At 39.4% G+C, this 17,386-nt stretch overlaps 1 protein-coding gene across 13 annotated transcripts in view; it reads left to right on the top strand.

Moving 5' to 3' along the window:
- The window catches only part of KDM6A (lysine demethylase 6A), a 148,727-nt gene that overhangs the window by 57,298 nt on the left and 74,043 nt on the right, over positions 1 to 17,386 (top strand). For 12 of the 13 annotated variants that reach the window (XR_005256741.1, XR_005256739.1, XM_038135371.1 and 9 more), the window contains exon 5: positions 15,461 to 15,519. Coding sequence is in view for 10 of the 13 variants with exons in the window: in XM_038135371.1 (XP_037991299.1) it covers positions 15,461 to 15,519 (59 nt within the window). In the remaining 3 variants the exon portion in view is untranslated. Of the gene's footprint in view, positions 1 to 6,892; positions 7,765 to 15,460; positions 15,520 to 17,386 lie in introns of those variants that run through there. The other variant, XM_038135379.1, reaches the window with a different exon arrangement.

Genomic DNA, 17,386 nt, shown 5'->3' with positions numbered 1-17,386 from the left:
AGGATGGTGTTCTTGCCAGGGGGAGGCTTAAAATAGTGATGGAAAAGGGAATGAAGTTACCCTTACATGTAACTGCAACACCAACTTTTTAAATGTTCAGTGTTCCTTCTGAATTGTATGATAGCCTGTCCCTTCCCTCCAGCATCACCTAAAGGTAGTTGTATTTCCATTTGCTGACATGGTCTTTACCTTTTGCACAGGAAGGGTGATTTTCTGATTAAATGCAATCATTGGATGTTGTCTGGAGCAGAATTACTCTGTGAAGCTATGCAAGAATCAAGAATTTCAGTATATGATCTCTTCTATTCCCCTGAAATCCATAAAAATACAGTGATATAAATTAAATCATCCATCTAGTTCATAATGGAGCATTATAATCCTGTCTCAGTTCTGACTTTGATCTCAAAATCTGGGCAAACAGAGCCCTCTCTCTGTCTGAGTCACATAAGAAAAGCTTGTCTTGAAGGCACTTCATTTCACTCAGGATGAGTGAGATTCAGAGGAATGTAAACCTTTTTCTCTCCTAAACTTTCTTCCCTGTGCATTGTTGTCAGACAGATTCCTTCTCTCCTGGATCACCATGGCTGTAATGCTGTCTTTTATAGAAAGAGGACCTGTAGGTTCTGCTTGCTGGTGATTTTTTCTGACCTGGGCTTTCATTAAAGAGCAAAATGAAGCAAACAGATTATGAATGTCACTTGTGAAGTCAAGACAAACCCAGATGGGTGCTGTCACAGGAAGGCAACTTGTCTTAAACTGAAAATAAATATTAAGTGCTGATTGGAAAAACAGTAAAAAATTAAAATGGCTTTGAAGGAACACAACTGATATTTTTTTGATTTTTTTTGCATGCTTCTGTTCAGTGGTTTTCCTAATTCTAGTGTTTTACTAGACTTGTAGCTCCTGATTCCTGTGGCATCTTTCTGTGTTCCCTATTAACTAACCTCGTGAACCTTGATTTTTTTATCTTCCCCTGGAATTCTGGTTGTGTATCCTTAGTCTTACAGCCTGTACATACAAACTGGGAGATGTGTGTGTTTTGAGACGTTTTGGTGATTTAAACTCAGGAGTAAGTGCCAGGGCTAGGACTTTATTACATGTCTGGAGCCCAGGGAGTCACTGAGGTGTTGCAGCAATGTCTTGAAGCACAGATTTGTCCCATTGTGACTCATTGTTCTGGCTGGGAAAAGAAGGTGGTCAATGATTACAGTTTTGTAATCATTGGGAAGAGTGTCCCAAATAATCTGCCATGTCGACAAGGGATTACTCTGTCCTTAGTGGAAAAAAAATTTCCTGTCTGTGTTGTGTCAGTCAAATGTGAGATGAAAAGCAGTTCATTGGTCTGGACTATCAAACCCAGCTAAATCCAGAAGCGTTGATTTTCTCCTGAGGCACTTTGGTAGATTTGACTTCTAGAATCAGAGAATGAAGGCTGGGGTGGCTGTGTCTAAGGAAGTCACAGATCTCATTTTGCCAGCTTAAGGCAAAATCTTTGATAGAGGAACAACCACTTCAATGCAGGTAAATAAGACAGGACTTCAACAGATGATTAGCCTGAGATTTCTCTTTGTTTACCAAAAAGAATCTGAATTTTGGGCCTGAAAAGTATTTGCTGGATGCCAGACACGTAGTGAAGACACTAAAGAGGTTTAAAAGTGCTTGAGAGACATGGTGTATTATTAAGAGAAACTGAGAGGTAGAATATGGTAGAAAATTAGATAAGTAATTACCACCTTAAACAATTAAATATGGCCTGGACTTTCTGAAGCACATCCTAAAGTGGATGTGATTGAGTTTAAGAACAGGATCAAATGTACTATTGAAAACATGTTAAAAAGAGAGAAGTAACACAAAACCTCTTATCCTAAATGCTTCTGCAAGACATCAAGCACAAATTGGACCTTCCAGAAAATGAATTTATATTTTCTTCTTTGCCCTGATGTTGATCATGAGGAGACCTTTTTAGGCTCCCTGCCTGCCGTGTTCCCTGTCTACCAGAGCAGGCATTCTGTGGCTGTGGTTCATCTCCCAGGGAGTAAATTTTTTGTATTTTATGTTGGGAGTTCCTTCTAGCTGAGCAGTACTTAGGTAGCCTTAATTCCCATAATCTTCCTGTGTTAGCACTTGTTCTCTTGTAGATTTGAGAGACATATTCTTTTGTTAAGCAAAGTACTGTAAAGAGATGGATAATTTCTAGGTTGGATGATTATGCCTTCCCATTTTGAGATCTGCTAAGTGACCACAAGGTGATGATCCCAGGTTTATGAAGCTGCTCACATCATTGTCTTCATGGCCTGGAACTGTCTTTCTGTGGGTGTGGCTTACTTCATCTTTGATATTTTCAAAGGAGAAATGGTCCTGAAATTGCTTAATAACAGACAACTGGACTTGAGAAGAAAGTGTGAGAAAGCTGTAAAGTATTTTTTTAAAATGTTACTCTAAATAAGAAGGTAGATTCAGATTACATCGTAGAATTAATCACATGGTCAGAAAAGATGGGAAAGAAAAACCCCACATTTTTGATCTAAGAAAAGAAATGTAAATTGGTGTATATTAGACAGTGTTATGGAAAAGTTGTAAATGTGGGGCTGATGTGGTGGTTTTGTAAGGGAGGTATTTAGGGAAGTGATACAAAAACTTCTGTGTAATTGACAGTCTGTGGAACTGTTAGGAATGGTTCCTGTGTAGACTTCTGTGAAAAACACATGTTAAAGATGAAAAATCTTGGGAAAGTTTAGTAAAATAATAGTGAAAAGTTGTATATAATAATTTTAGTGATTGGAAGTGAAAGTGAATATTTGTATTGTAAAACAGAAGATAAATTTTGAATGACTGGTAGAGATTTAAATTACTGAAAAAGATTTTGGAGAATTATGATAGCAAGTTCAGTTTCATATGGCATGTTGATATTTTTCAACAATAGTATTTCAAAGTGTTTGTATCCACCATCTCACAGCTCATGGTCTTGAGGGAGCTGGCCTTACTATCAGAAAAAGTAGAGTATGAAGAAAAAGTTAAAAGCCCGAACAGTATTTGGTTTAATAAAGAACAATATTTCCAGCCTGTACTGGAAAGGATGGTCATATGTAAAGGGTAAGTATAGTTCAGTGTGACATTTTTCTAGGATCCAGTCATCCTCCTTTCTAAAGCAGAACAGAAGAATGAAATTTCAGACAAATGATCAAAGCATTACCCAAGAACTATTTGCAGAGGAGATTCTGCTGACTCTTGCAAGCCTAAGGAGGTGTCCAGTCACACCAAGGAGCAGCAATTATAACGTAAAACTAATTTGTGGAACTCAGCACGGTGTCTTTAAAATAAGAGCCCTCTGAGACTTGCAAAAGGATGTGTTGAATTAACAGAGGAGGAGCAAATCCCCATTTGATAGCATTGGTTAATTTGCCCTCTTCTTGTCCTCTTGTCTCTCCTCCTCCAGGCTGTCAGCTGAGTTTAGGAATAAACTGCTCCAGAGGAAAAAATTTTAAAGCTACCAACTCTGAGAGGTTTCTTACCTAGTATGGTGAGGTAGTAGTCAGAAGTGAAGAAACACTAGTGGATTTAAAAATGTTTCAGTTCCAAATCCAGGACGGTCGTGGTGTTTCCATTTGCAGTTTGTCAGTTAATTTTTCAGAAATTAAACTGTTGACAAAAGTAATTAAGTAAAGTCAGGTACAGCAGCAGTGATGCAGTGGTAAGAAGAGGAGGGATTAGTGAGGGAGGAAAGCAACCTGAGCTCTGGATCAGAGGAGGAAAGAGCTGCAGTGCAGAATAAGCAGAGATAGGGAGGGCAAAAGAAGTGTCCTGTCATTTGGCTTGTTTGTATTTTTTCTTGGTTTGTTTTGCCTTTAGAAGCTGACGTCTCTTAAACTCACTAGTCTATATATTCACAGAGTGGGCTGAAAATTTACTGAGGTACAGTTTTCTGTTAAGAAATGGTGATTTGATGGAATTGAAATGCTCTGTGGGAATGGTTGGTGGGCTGCCCAGCTGCTTTGCTCTGCTCTTGGCTGCTGGCCATCCAGTCTGCTCCCCCAGCTGCCTGTCATGTGGGCCTGCTGCCTTGGCTCTTGTAGCCCATTTTAAGTATTTGTACATTCTAACAAATAAAACAGCAAATCACCAATTAGAACACCAATTAGCCATCACTACTTAAGCAACTACAGTCTTAATTGGACAGTCATTTTCAGTAATAATTGATTGATCCCTAACTAGCAACCATTAATCAATGATCTTGCATTTCAGTTCTTAAAACAAACCTTTAAAAATTGACACATTCCTGTTTAAATTTTTGATACATATGTAAGAATACACAAAATACATATCCCAAAACGTGTTATCGGATAACGCTTCCACTTTTCAGATGTCACTGATTAATGTAAAAATAAAGTCAAGATCTAAACAGTTAGTAAGCTTTTTTTCTAAAGCTGATACTCAGAATTTTGTTCCAAATGTGGGATTTTGTTCAGTTTGCAGTTTACAGAACAAACTGTTTTTATGCTGGAGCTAATGAAGCCTGGGCAATGACGAGCTGGTGTCTGTTGTCCTTTCACACCTCCTGTCCTTCCCTCTCCCACGTAAGCACGCCCAGACTGAAATTCCTGCCGTTTTCCTAGTGAAGCATCCTGAATGACATCTTGTTTCCTACGGCATCTCTGAGCAGGAAAAGCACATGCTTGATTTAAAGCTGTGCTACTGGGCTAAGTGTCTTTTCCCAAAGAGGAGAGAATAATTAAGCTCTATGTACTTTCTGAAAGTAGGCCTTGTCTTGGGGGTTCTTTTTCCTACCCAACAGGCATTTTCAGTGACATTCCTCCAGTTTTTCATCTTTGAGAAGTCTTGCTTTCTCTAAAACTCATTTGAAGGCAGCTAACAGGTTCAGGAGTTACTCAGCTGGAAAGAACAACATAAAAGCAGCAACAGCATTCTTAGGGGACTTGGTTAAAAATTAACCTTTGAATTTTTCCATTAAGCAGAGTTCCAGATTCAGCTGGGTTTTAGTTACTGCCCAGCATAATGTGGTTTAAGATTCGAGGGGAACAACCATGGAGAGTTTTGTCATTTAATTTTTGTGGTTATTTTCCTTTGGTTTTTGCTGGTCTGTTTGTGTGTATTTGAATCTCTTTATAGTCATTCATGCCTTAGTAAATTCAACTTGTCCACTCCCATTTTCTGTGGAGTGCCTGAGGTAGAGCAGCTGTGTAATTAATGATGGTAAGGCTTTTTTCCAACACTAGTGATTTTCCAGCAGTGAGAAACTGACAGGGAAATAATGGGGCTACTTGTCAACTCAGTGGGATTCCTATCTTTGCTGGAACAGGTTGGAAAAATGGTGAATCAAGGACAGAAAATTCCACGCTAGTAGTTCTACTTCTATGAAATGTTTTGAAGATTGATGTAAATGGTGATGATCACTTGCCATATGAAAGAGGATAAAATATTTCAATGAACTGTCCAGATGTCATAGTCCAAAAAAAAGATGTTTCAGCAATGTTTGTGTGTACACATGAGCCAGCATTAGTTTCTGTACTTTGAAAATATTTGAGGAGTTCTAATCATTTTTGTGAGGTCACTTTATCTAGATGGGAAAAAGGGAAGCTAAATCCTTTAGTTAGTATGAAATTAATTAGAGCAGTACTCACCAAAGAAAAGCAGAGCATGAGAAGACCTGCTCAGTGTTTAATTTGCTTGTGCTGATCAATATTTGGGCCCCACCTCAAAGGTATTGGCACAATAAGGAAGTGCCTACAGGACAGCATGATGAGGGGAATCTCTCTTCTTTGGGCCACATTTGTTTTTGATAATAACTTTCTCAAGTTCATCCTGGCTTGAGGGAAGTTGGGTAAAAAGGGAGGGAATTCTGCATAGATGAACAAGATGCTCCTGACAAAACTCAGGCATAAAAAGGAAGCATACAGGATGCAGAAGCAAGGATAGATGACTTGGAGGAATGCAGAGAGATCATCCAAGCATCCAGAGATTGCATAAGGAAAGCCAAAGCCCACATGAAGTTGAATTTGGTGAGGGACGTGATGGGCAATGAGAGAGCTTCTGCAAATGTATCAGCAGCAAAAGGAAGATGAAAGAATATGCAAGGCTGCTGCTAAATAAGGCAAATGACAAAGGATTTGGGAAACATGGAGGTACTTCAGGTAAGCACCTTGGGCTTTACTGGTAGGACTCACCTTCAAGGCCCTTGAAACAATTTGGGAGGTCTGGAACCAGGAAGATCTGCTCTCAAAAGAGGATCAAGTTTGGGATGATTGAAACAGTAAAATATCGACAAATCCATGGGATCTTCTGGGATATGTCAGTGAGTGCTGAGGGAGCTCATCTCTGTCACTGTGAGACCACTCTCAATGATCCTGTTTAGGTCGTGGTGATGGGGAAGGTTCCTGTGGTCTGGAGAAAAGCAAATTTCACTCCTGCCCTTAAAAATGACAAGAAGGAAGATCCTGGGAGTTACAGGCCAGTCAGCTTCCTCCATCCTTGTGAAGGTGATAGAGCAAATTATCCTGGAAGCTGTTTCCAGCACATTCAGGGCAGGCAAGTCACTGGAAGTAATCGCCATGAATTTATGAAGGAGAGATAATGCTTGATGAACCTGATAGCTGTTTGCAACACAGTGAGTAACTTGGAGGGGATGAGAGCCACAAAGTATTGTTTGTGTTTATTGTAGTAAGGCTTTCCACACTATTCCTATAATGTGCTTACAGACAAACTGATGAAATACAGACTAGATAAGTGGTCAGTGTGGTAGATTGAAAACTGGCTCACCCAGGCTCAGAGGATTGTGATCAGCATCTGTCATGGTCAAACCCCAGATGGCAACTTCAGTACCACACAGCCACTTGCTCACTACCTCCTTTCCCCATGGTGGGAAGGGAAGGGGAAAAAACAAAGGGTAAGACCATGTGGGCTGAGAAAAAAAACCAGTTTATTTAAAGTGAAATTAATTAAAACCCAATAATACTAATGGTAATATTGACAATAATAATGATTTTAACAAAAAGCAGAGAGAGAAAGGAAAAACCCAAGAAAAACAAGCACTGAACAATACAATTGATCCCCACGCCCTGAGCAGTCTGAGCAGTGATTGGCCCCTCCTGAGCAGCTCCTCTGTGTTTGTATACTGGATGTGACTTAGTATAGAATGGAGTGTCCCTGTGCCCAGTCTGGATCAGCTGTCCCAAGCCTTCTGCCTCCCTGAGGCACAGGAGGGTCTTGACTTAGAGTGAGCACCACTCAGGAACAGCTGCAATGTCTGTGTGCTTACATTATTCTCATCCTAAATCCAAAGCACTGAGCTGCACCAGCTACTAAGAAGAAAATGAACTCTATTCCAGCCAAAACCAGAACATATCACAAAGTCCAGCTGGAGGCCAGCCATCACCCCATGTGTTGAGAGTGGGAGCAGTGCTCTTTAGCACCTTGGGTTAGTGACCTGTTACAGGGTAGAGTGCACCTGCAGCAGGGTTACAGGCAGGACCAAACTGGGGAGAGAAGACGCAGTTGTGTTGTTGTTCAGAGGGAGCTGAACAGCCCCCAGGAGCCTCCTGGTGTTTGAGACAGAGGCCAAGTCCTTTATCTCTGGAGGAGCAACCCAGTGCACCAGCACAGGCTGGAGAGCAGCTTTGCAGCAAAGGCCCTGGGGGTGCTGGGACATGAGGTGATCTTGAGCCGTCAAAAGCAGCCAGTGGCATCCTGGGCTGCGTAAGGAAGACCATGGCCACCAAGTTGATGATCTTTCCTCTCTGCTGAGCTTTGGTGAGCTGCACGTGGAGTTCTGGGTTTGGTGCTGGGCTCCCAAGTAGAATAGAGTGGGGTGGCATTGGAGCAATCCCAGTAAAGGGCCATAAGGCTGTGTGAGGGCATGAAACATCTCTCATGCAGGGACTGGAGGCTGAGAGAGCTGAGTTGTTCAGCCTGGAAAGGATCAGGAGTGTCTTATCCAGTTTTACAAATAAACAGAGCCAGAACCTTCTTGGTGGTGCTAGTCAAAAAAGGAAAAGCAGCGGGCACAAACCGAAACCACAAAATTCCAATTAGACACATGAAAATGTATTTATTTCTTTGATTGTGAAGGTGATTGAGCAGTGGAGAAGATTGCCTAGAGGGTTTGTGGGCCTGGTGTCCTTGGAAGCACTCAAAACCCAATTGGACATCATCCTAGGAATGCTGTGGTTGTGCCTTCCTTGAGAAGAGGCTGGGACTAGGTGATCTCCAGAGAGATTGTCTCTTTTTGTGCAAACATTAGAGACATTGGTTTAGTTATAAAGCATCTGGTGTCAAGCATGGCTTTCTGTTTGGAGTTAGGGGGATGTTTTTTCATAAAGTCATGTATCATACAAAATAAATTAGAAGCTTTGTGATTGTTAACATCATTCAGGGAATCTGTAGGGAGAGTATTACATTTGGTTAGATGAATCATCTGTATAAAATATCTGTCAAGGTGAGTTTAATCCTTTGTGTTTTGCACAACACCTTTGCTCACTTGATTCATGTCAGAAAAATTCTGTTTCCTGTTAAAATACTTAAATTATTGAGGATACTTGTACCAAGTGAAAAATGAAGATGTTTACATCAAGTGAAATATTTTAAAGCACATAAGTCAGATGCCCATAATAATGATCACAATTTAGACACTTGCTTGGCTGTTTGTTTGTGTGACAAACTTGGAGGGACACTAGTCGATCAGAAGTCCCTTTTGCCAATGGACCTAGGTTTATTTATGGATAAAGAAATAGATGGTTTGCAAAACTGCATAGATTCCATCATCAGTGAAGAGGATCTGAGTTACTTAATGTTGTTTTGTCAGCTTCTCATTTTCATAGGACAGTACTCCCCACAAAGTAGTTGTAACAGAGTGTATTATTCAGGAGGGTTTGAAATAATGAATGTCTGTTGAATTAATTACTCTATGTGGGTTTCTGTAATTTTCCAGTAGTCTTGTCTTGTTGTACCTGTCCATCCCTGCGTGTCAGGAAGCTTTTGTTTACAGATAGTGCTGGAAAGCCACTTGGAGGAAAACAAGGCTCCTGCTTGAGCTTCTTCACACAGATCTTGCTTGCCATATGTGTTTCAGTCCATGAGTAAAAATGTGGGGACAGGAGTATTTTGGTGGGGTTGCCATGTTCCCAAGAAGTTGAAAGAGTAGTTTTCATTCAGAGGGGAGCTGCAGGGAATGTGGAAATGCAGCACTGCTGGGAAATTGCGAAAGATAAATGGATTGTCTTTCCTAAAGAGGAGATGAGTAGGATGGCCAAGACAGCCTAGTAATTTCAGAGATAGGTACTACTTACAAAGGGAAAAAACCTCACAATTTGTAGATGGTGTGGAATTTTTATTTGATTTCTATTTCTTTTTATTTCTGCTTAATATCTAGTAAGAATTTTTCTGTCATATGAAAAAAGTAATTTTTATGAATTAAGAAAGATTTCTTCTGGAAGTAGTAGGTGTATTTTGGCAATATTTGCTCTCAGAAAAGATCTTCAAGAAAATGAGGAATTACTTTGTAGCTATTTACCAAGATATTACATATGACAGAATGTATTTGTCACAGGAATAATGACTTTTATATTTTAATTGCTTGCACATGTCTACTGGGATGCAGACACACACCCAGTAACAAATTTTGGAATATTGTGATTATTGCTTCAGAAGCAGAGTCATGAAAGTACGTTAGAGGTAGCTGTATTTAAAAATCCTGTATAAATACGATGATTTTTAGGTACTATAAAACTTCAAGAAGACAAAACTAATGATCCTATTTTGTGATACACACAGGGATCTTAGCATTTTTGCAGGTGATTGTAACTCACAGCACCTGTAGATAGGTAGCTCTCTTTTTCATGTTTATACAAATCTAAACAAATTTTATTTGAACCCTCCCCTCTTTCTCCTGAGCATGTATAATCTCTGTGCTAGAGCCTGTCAGCTCCCAAAGGCCTGGAGCTGTTTGTGCACAGGGGCCTTAGTGGAATTTTTTATTTGGGGCAAACTCTCTAGGGAGCTGTTACTATGTATTGAGTAGTATCAGGAGGAAGAATTAAGCGCCACAGTGTCAAAACTTCATCTTAATTTTTCTTCTTTTAATTTCAGTAAAGAGATAAACATGTTCACATGCTTAAGCACAAAACTGTTCATTTGCTTTGAACAGGTGGCCAAGAGACCCTGTGACCACAGGATGTGACACAAGCTGTAAAACCTTGTTTTCCTGGTTAGGTTTTCTGAGGAGCAGTGGCTGTCTGCCCACGTGTGTCCTGTGCAGCCTGGTGTGATGTGGGCTGGGCTCAGGGTTCCAGTGGCTCCTGGGCAGTCAGACCCTGCTGGAGGCAAGCTAAATGTGTCATTAAAGACTTTTTGATTCCTGTCAGTAGTAAGCAAGTGAAAAGCAGTCACTGATCTCTCATAAGGGTGTTGAGTGTCGTCTTTTTTCCATCATTTTTCTTTCACTAACCAACTACATGGGAACTTCTTTTCCTCCTGTTTTGGTTATTTTATAGTATGGTGGGATACACTCTGATTTCTAATTAAATGATTTTTTCTCCTGTTTTGGTTATTATATAGTATGGTGGGATACACTCTGATTTCTAATTAAATGAAAGGTTTATTTTATCTACATCTGGTCCTTCTCCGTAGAGTCACGAAGAATCACAGAATAGTCAGGGTTGGAGTGACCTCTGGAGATCATCCAATCCAACCCCCTGCCAAGGCAGGGTCACCCAGAGCGGGTGACACAGGAATGTGTCCAGATGGGTCTGGAATGTCTCCAGAGAGGGAGACTCCACACCCTTCCTGGACAGCTACTCCAGAGCTCTGCCACCTCCATGGAAAGAAGTTCTTCCTCGTGTTGAGGTGGAGCTTCTCATGTTTTAGTTCATGCCCGTTGCTCCTTGTGCTTCTGCTGGGCACCATTGAAATGAGTCTGGCACCATCCTCTCGGTGCCCACCTTGGAGATATTTATCTGTGTGGACAGAAGAACTGGTGCATTTGCCTGTGTGTGTCACTGGTTAAGGACCTGCATGAAGAAGGCTGGCAGGAGGCAGTGAAGTTATCTCATGTTTTCATCCACCTTGTACTGACCATGGATGTTGCTTTCTCTGAAGTGAAATATTTGGAGGTTTCAGTGATGTTTGAGAAGTCATTGTAGGTTTGGTAGACATTGTGGTGGGAGCAGAGTAGGCTTAAAGATATTTTACTTGTGTACCAATCTTTTACTTATGCTGATGCTGTTGTTAATGGGGGTCCACAAATGAACTTGCCTGGGAAACTGATCCAGTTAAAAAATCCTTTTTACCTAGATACTAATAATTCAGATCACTTCTGGCATCCAGTTGGCTGTAGTACTCTGAAGATGATTGTGTCAGCACAAATGAGAGAGGCAGTCCTAGGGAACATTTATGAATCAGCAGTGCTGGGAACTCTGGCAAAAACCAATCCTTAAGGACCTGGCTGGATGCTGCCCTGAGACTGCTTTGAGTTTTTAATGTTGTTTTTTTTTCTACTCTCTGACTCTCTAGATGTGCCTAACAGATTTTTCTACTCTCTGACTCTCTAGATGTGCCTAATCATCACAAGCATAACTTCTAAGTGAATTCCTGTGTTTATAAAACACCAGTTTGGAGTCTGTAACAGCGTCTCAGCTGTGTGTGGCAGATAAGTGAAAAACATCTGGACCCAGATGTGGCAGCCACACATTGGTAGAGCGAGTCCAAGATGGCTGTTTGTGACCTGAATGTGGGGTGGCCACTTGTTGGCCAGGACAGGTGCATTTTTGTGCCCCTGCGTTTGTAGATAAGTGTCACTGCTGGGCTGGGCTGATGTGTTTCTGTGGGACCTGCTGGCTGCACCCTTGAAAGGTGGAGAAAAAGGCTTTGTGTGGACTTGGCCTGAAATGCCTCGAGAACAGAACATGTGGAACCTTGGGGATCTGTTTCCATCTTCTGCTTTAAAGAGCCTGTAAACCAGTTATTTGAGTTTCAGTAAAAGGCCTGTGAGATGGGTGGAGTCTTTCTCATTGTCAATTTTTTTTTTACTTTGCTCACTTAAAACAAACAAGACCAAAAAGTCTTCACACCAGATATATAAAAAGATGCATACAAATACATTTTTGCCTTCTGAATTACCTGTTGACAAAATGTGTAAATCACACTCTTTTAGAAAATAAAATTGAAATGTTGCTCAGCGTTAAATAGTGCATGTAAGTAGCAGACTGCACAATATCAACTTGACAATTTCCTTAAATTGCATAAGCGTGGAAAATGGAAAGAGGTATTTGAGCCATCTAGTGGTTGGTATGAAATATTGTAACATTTTCTGATAGTTCATAGAAAATGTAAATTATGTCAGCTTGGAAATAGCATTTCTGATTTGTCTCTGTTTGTAGCATGGCTGTAGAATGAAAAAAACCCAACCATTCAACTTCAGATTTGAGGCACAGTCTGTGTGGGTTTGTATCTTTTTTTCACTCAAGATTGTAGTGAAAATAGAATCTGATAACATAAAAATTAAATTAGAAGTTAGTAGCCAAAGATCTCATTTGTTAGCATGAGATCTTCATAAATGTTGAGGGTTGGTAGAAAGTTCAAGGAAAGGACTGTAATAAGATAATTTTGTTTTCTGCTTCTTACTTAAAAATGTTTGGAAGAAAAAGGCCTTAAATTCTACCTCGACAGCTATTTATAGCAGGGACTAAATCACAGGGGTGATCTTTACTGGAACACATGGAATGGTATTCTTTGGGAGAAACTTGTCAAAACTAATAGAAGAAACTGAAAACTGATTTCTTAAGATGGAGTGTGTTCTTAGTAAACAGAATCTTAGGATTTTAAAAAGGACATTTTGTAGATGAAGATTTGGGTAATGATCCTGCTTGGTACAGATCTGCATTAAGCTGTGGTGGCATTTCATATTGTTCCTGTAGGAACTTGACTGCATTTTGAACTTGGTGATATTCTGCAAAAGTAATGAACTTTATGTGTATCTCACCTTGAATTCTTTGTGGGAAAGTGCAGCCACACATTGGGACACTGTAATGAATTCCAGCCCTTCTGAGTCCTGTCCCTGCTCAAATGCAGTTTAAAAGATACTTTTTAATCTTAGCTTATTAAACATTTATATTATCAACAAGCAGTTGATACGTGGTGATACAGGTGGTTAGAGCTATAGTATTCCAGAACAGATGAACTCATGATCCATACTGACATTTCAGAATTTGCATCTTTACATTTGAATTGAAATATTACAGGTACAAATATTAAATCTTGCCCTGTTTTTTATTGAGAAGAGAACGGCAGCTTAAGATATTTTTAAGGTCAGTCTCAAAAGACTTAAGGCCTAAGGAGAAGGAAAGAAAAGTGGGAAAACCAGGCACAGAACAAAGGACAAAACAGTGATGGTTTATTTGTAGTGCTGTGAGGACCATCTGAAAGCTTTATGTGAATTTAATACATAAATTACATTTTGATAAATCAATTGCATCTTGGTTCTGTTGTGCCTTGAAAGTTGCTTGTTGTTAACTCTTAGCATCAAAATATCTGGGAGATTCAGAAAAATCTTTTTCTTGGACTGTGAATTCTAATAGGTTTCATAAGAGGAAGTAAAATTCTTTGCAAATTGAAGACTTTTTAGTTGTCTGACACATTTTTGTTTGAATTTTGCAGTGTTGCAATGAAGAATTTTTGTGATCACTGTTGTTCTCAAGCTGTACAATAATCTAAACTTTATTGAGATTAGAAATACCAGAGGGGACACTGGGGCAGTCCTGTTAAGTTCTGTCTAAAAACCCAGCTGGCCTGAAGATAGGGAAGGCTCCTGGAGGCTGTATTTTGTAGGCTTCCATGTTGCACACATGAAAATCTCTCTTACTTCTTCATTTAAAATGACTTTTCAGTCAGGCCATTATGTGTGCTCAGCTTTTGAGCCTGCCGTCTTCCTGGTCTTCCTGTTGCCAGAGCACACTCGGAACATGTGAAAAACACGGAATATGGAATTGGAGATATTTTATCTTTATGATGTCCATGTTGTGCTTTTATTCAATTAAACAGAAACGTGGGTTTACAATAGTATTAAAGTGTCCTCTTCTATTGTTTATGCACTTCCCTCTGCGCTCCTCCTGTTAGCATCTTCCAGTGCTCTGATTGCTGTAGTATCTGCTCCTACCACACATTTTCCTGGAAGCTGTCCCTTGCTGAAGCTGGGATCCAGCTGCATTCATGAAAGGATCTTTGACATTCCTCCTGGTTTTAATTTGCATTTAGATGATGCAAATGAGGGATAAGGAAATTGTCATACTGGATCCTGTTTCTGATGGCTGCTGCTTTTTGAATTGTCTTCTGGTTATCAGTTGTTTTGTAGGAAAAACTTGATTATAACTTTTGGGTTGGGTTTAAGTCATAATTAGTATTCCTTTTGTGGAACTCCTTAGAAATTTGACTTGTTAAAGAACTGCATGCAGGTGGCAGAGAGATTATGTTGAAGTGCAGTCTTTGGCAATTAAAATTCCAGCTCTTGTCCACATGTCAGAGCTTTGGGATCTGTACCTGGTCTCTCAGAATCAGAATTCTATATGAGAAAAGCCTAAAAATGTGTCTTAGGCAGCATATACAATGTCTCCTGTAAATAATGGAATTGTTCTGCTCAATAAAAAACAAATGTGCTGTGGCATAGCTTTGCAAAAGAAAAAGAAATTTGTTTGTTTTTCCTAATTTAGTAAATACGTAACAATTATTTGTGGAACTGGATAATTAAACATTCATTAAATAGTGTTAGTAATTTCACTTTGGAAGTAAGTCATAGTTTATATGAAAATAAAATGAAAGGAAAATGAGTTTCCAGAAGGGGAATGGTTTTTGTTGTTTCGGTTTGGTTTTTACCTTTTGCAGATTGGGGGATAGGAAATAGAAATTGGATTAATGACGAAGAAATATTGTCGTAGGTTTGAAGTTGATGGTCTGTATTTTTTGGTATTCAGAAAAGTTAAATCTCCTTAAGCGTATTTTCAGATTCATTTAATTAGTGTTCTACATTAGACACTGAAATTAGAGTGTGTATCTTTGTTTTCTTTTATGCGACCATAAATTATTGTGACTATGAAATGGTGCTTGGTCATAAACTGTTTCTTTTTCATTATATTAAATTGCCGAACATTTCTACTCCATCATTTCTTTCCCTGCTGTTGTACAAGTAGAACAGAGCACGTCAGTTTCTCTGATGTAAAAGTACTTTATTATTGTGGTTACTCTTTCACCAAAATAGCCACTTTTTTGTGACCATGGAAAACCAGGTTGTTTTTTGTTTTTTTTTAGTGTCTACCTATCTTTCTGTTGCTTCTTTTTGGCTCTTCCTGTTCAAGGCAAACTTTAAATATATTTGTCTTACTATAGAAATAGAATATCAAAGGATGGATAAAATATGGGAAGCTCTTATCTGGGTTTTAAACACTGTTTCTTTCCTTTACAGAATGCTGCCTTTTTATATGGCCTTGGTTTGGTCTACTTCCATTACAATGCCTTTCAATGGTAAGTTGGAATAAGCTGACAGTGTCAGTATTTTGTGTGGTGTCCCCTCAGTGTGTGATTATTTCACCCTCAGTTCAGTGTGAGTGTAAAGTAGTTTAATTTTGATTTTATTACAGATGTTTGCAGGTGTTACTGTCCTGGGTCAGTGTCTGTATTACTGTAACATACTTGGGGCAGCCACAACAGTACCATGAAAAGGAAAGCACTTTGGGAGAGGGATTTACACTCCCTTCAGCACGATTCAGCAGTGGGGATGGAGCAGAATGACTCAACAGGCTTTTGGGAATTCTTGTCATTGATAATCTGTGGCCTGGGTTTGTTGGAAAGCCTCTTACAAAAACCTTCTTGGCAGAGAGGTGGTAAATGGGGCTTGTTTTCATTTTGCTTGGTAGGCAGAAATTTTGACAGAGCTGCATTAGGTGAGGGGTTTGGATATGAGAAGGAATAGACTCAGATGGAATCAGTGTTTCAATCTGATGAAAAAACTCAGGGTTAAAAGAGTTGTAATTTCTGCCAGGGCTTTGAGGACTGAGCAGGGCTTTTGTGGAGGATGGGGGAGGGTTGGGTTTCAGTTGGGGTTTTGGTTTTATCAGTGATGACAGTGGTGAATGGAACGGACTCAGTCACTGGGGTTCTGTTCAAAGGTCCTCAGACTTTCATTGGAGTTAATTCATGGGGAAAAAGTCAGAAAGGTGCAGTGTTTAGGTCAGTGCTGTTTTACACTTAGTACAGAGACTGTTAGTACGGTAAGTGTGACTTCAGTACTTGATTGATCACTAAAAGTTCCATTGTGTTACTGAGCTAAGCCTGCTTGCGGGTATGGATGCAGTGAGTGACCACTGACTGATGGCTGGGAAAAATGGAGCAGGATTTCTCCTCCACCTCTCCTAAATTGTTTCTATGTATCTGTAAGGCAAAAGATTTATGCTTTTCTCAGGATAAATGTGCATGAACTTTTATTCTTCAAATTAGAATAAGTTGGTTAAATTGTGAGCTCAAAACATGGATTATTTTATCTTGAAGCTTACTGCTTTCTTTATTGATAGTGGTGGAATGAATGTTGTTCCTTTGTTGTATTGTACAGGGCATGCAATTCTGTTGCATTATAATTAACAAGAGAAGAACAGAAAAGTTTTCAGAAAGCCTGAGAATCCATTGTTTAAAGATTGTGATGAGTCTTGGTTGAATTTTACCAAGTTTCAGAACATTCTAGTTGCTACGTAGTCTTGTCTTCATCATTTGGCATTCAAAAGTATTTTGTGCACCATATCTTACAAGCTGTATCTTGTTACAGTTTGCACTGTGAAAATGGTAGATAAACTGTAAGATAAATAAGACAAAGCAGTTAGATTTAGAGTAATTAATTTTTTGAAAAGCCACCTGTTCAACATAGACTTTTGCCATCAGCGGATCATGCTATTTAGTATTTATAAATTAGAGCTTTGAATTAATTTAGATTTTTCTTCGCTTGTTGACAGCATGAGTATAAGCTGATGTCCTAACTTAAAGAACTGCAAATAGATCTCGTATTAAAGTTGAGTAGAATAATTGTATTTTCCATTCTGTTCATACAATGAAGTTATGTATAGTGTGGTGCTAAGGACATTGTGTATCATGAAAGTATTGGGGAGAATTTTTTAGGGAAGAAAATTCAATGTAGGCAAAATCTTGTACTTATGCATGCAGTTCTGATTTTTAATCTCTTTGAGTGCCTTTCTTTCCCCTTCTCTATAAGTTTTTAAGGCTAGGAACAGAGGGATATGGGGTTGTTGGTGTTCAGGTGTGACAAAATCACAGTAGACTTGGAGATGATAGCAAGTCATTTACAATAGGTGTTCTTCTTTGAAGACCTTAATCCTCCACAGAA

The sequence above is a fragment of the Motacilla alba genome, chromosome 1, assembly GCF_015832195.1.
Source record: "Motacilla alba alba isolate MOTALB_02 chromosome 1, Motacilla_alba_V1.0_pri, whole genome shotgun sequence".
Taxonomy (NCBI): Eukaryota; Metazoa; Chordata; class Aves; order Passeriformes; family Motacillidae; genus Motacilla; species Motacilla alba.
Note: the sequence above shows the minus strand (reverse complement) of the source record. Positions and strands in the feature narration are given on the sequence as shown.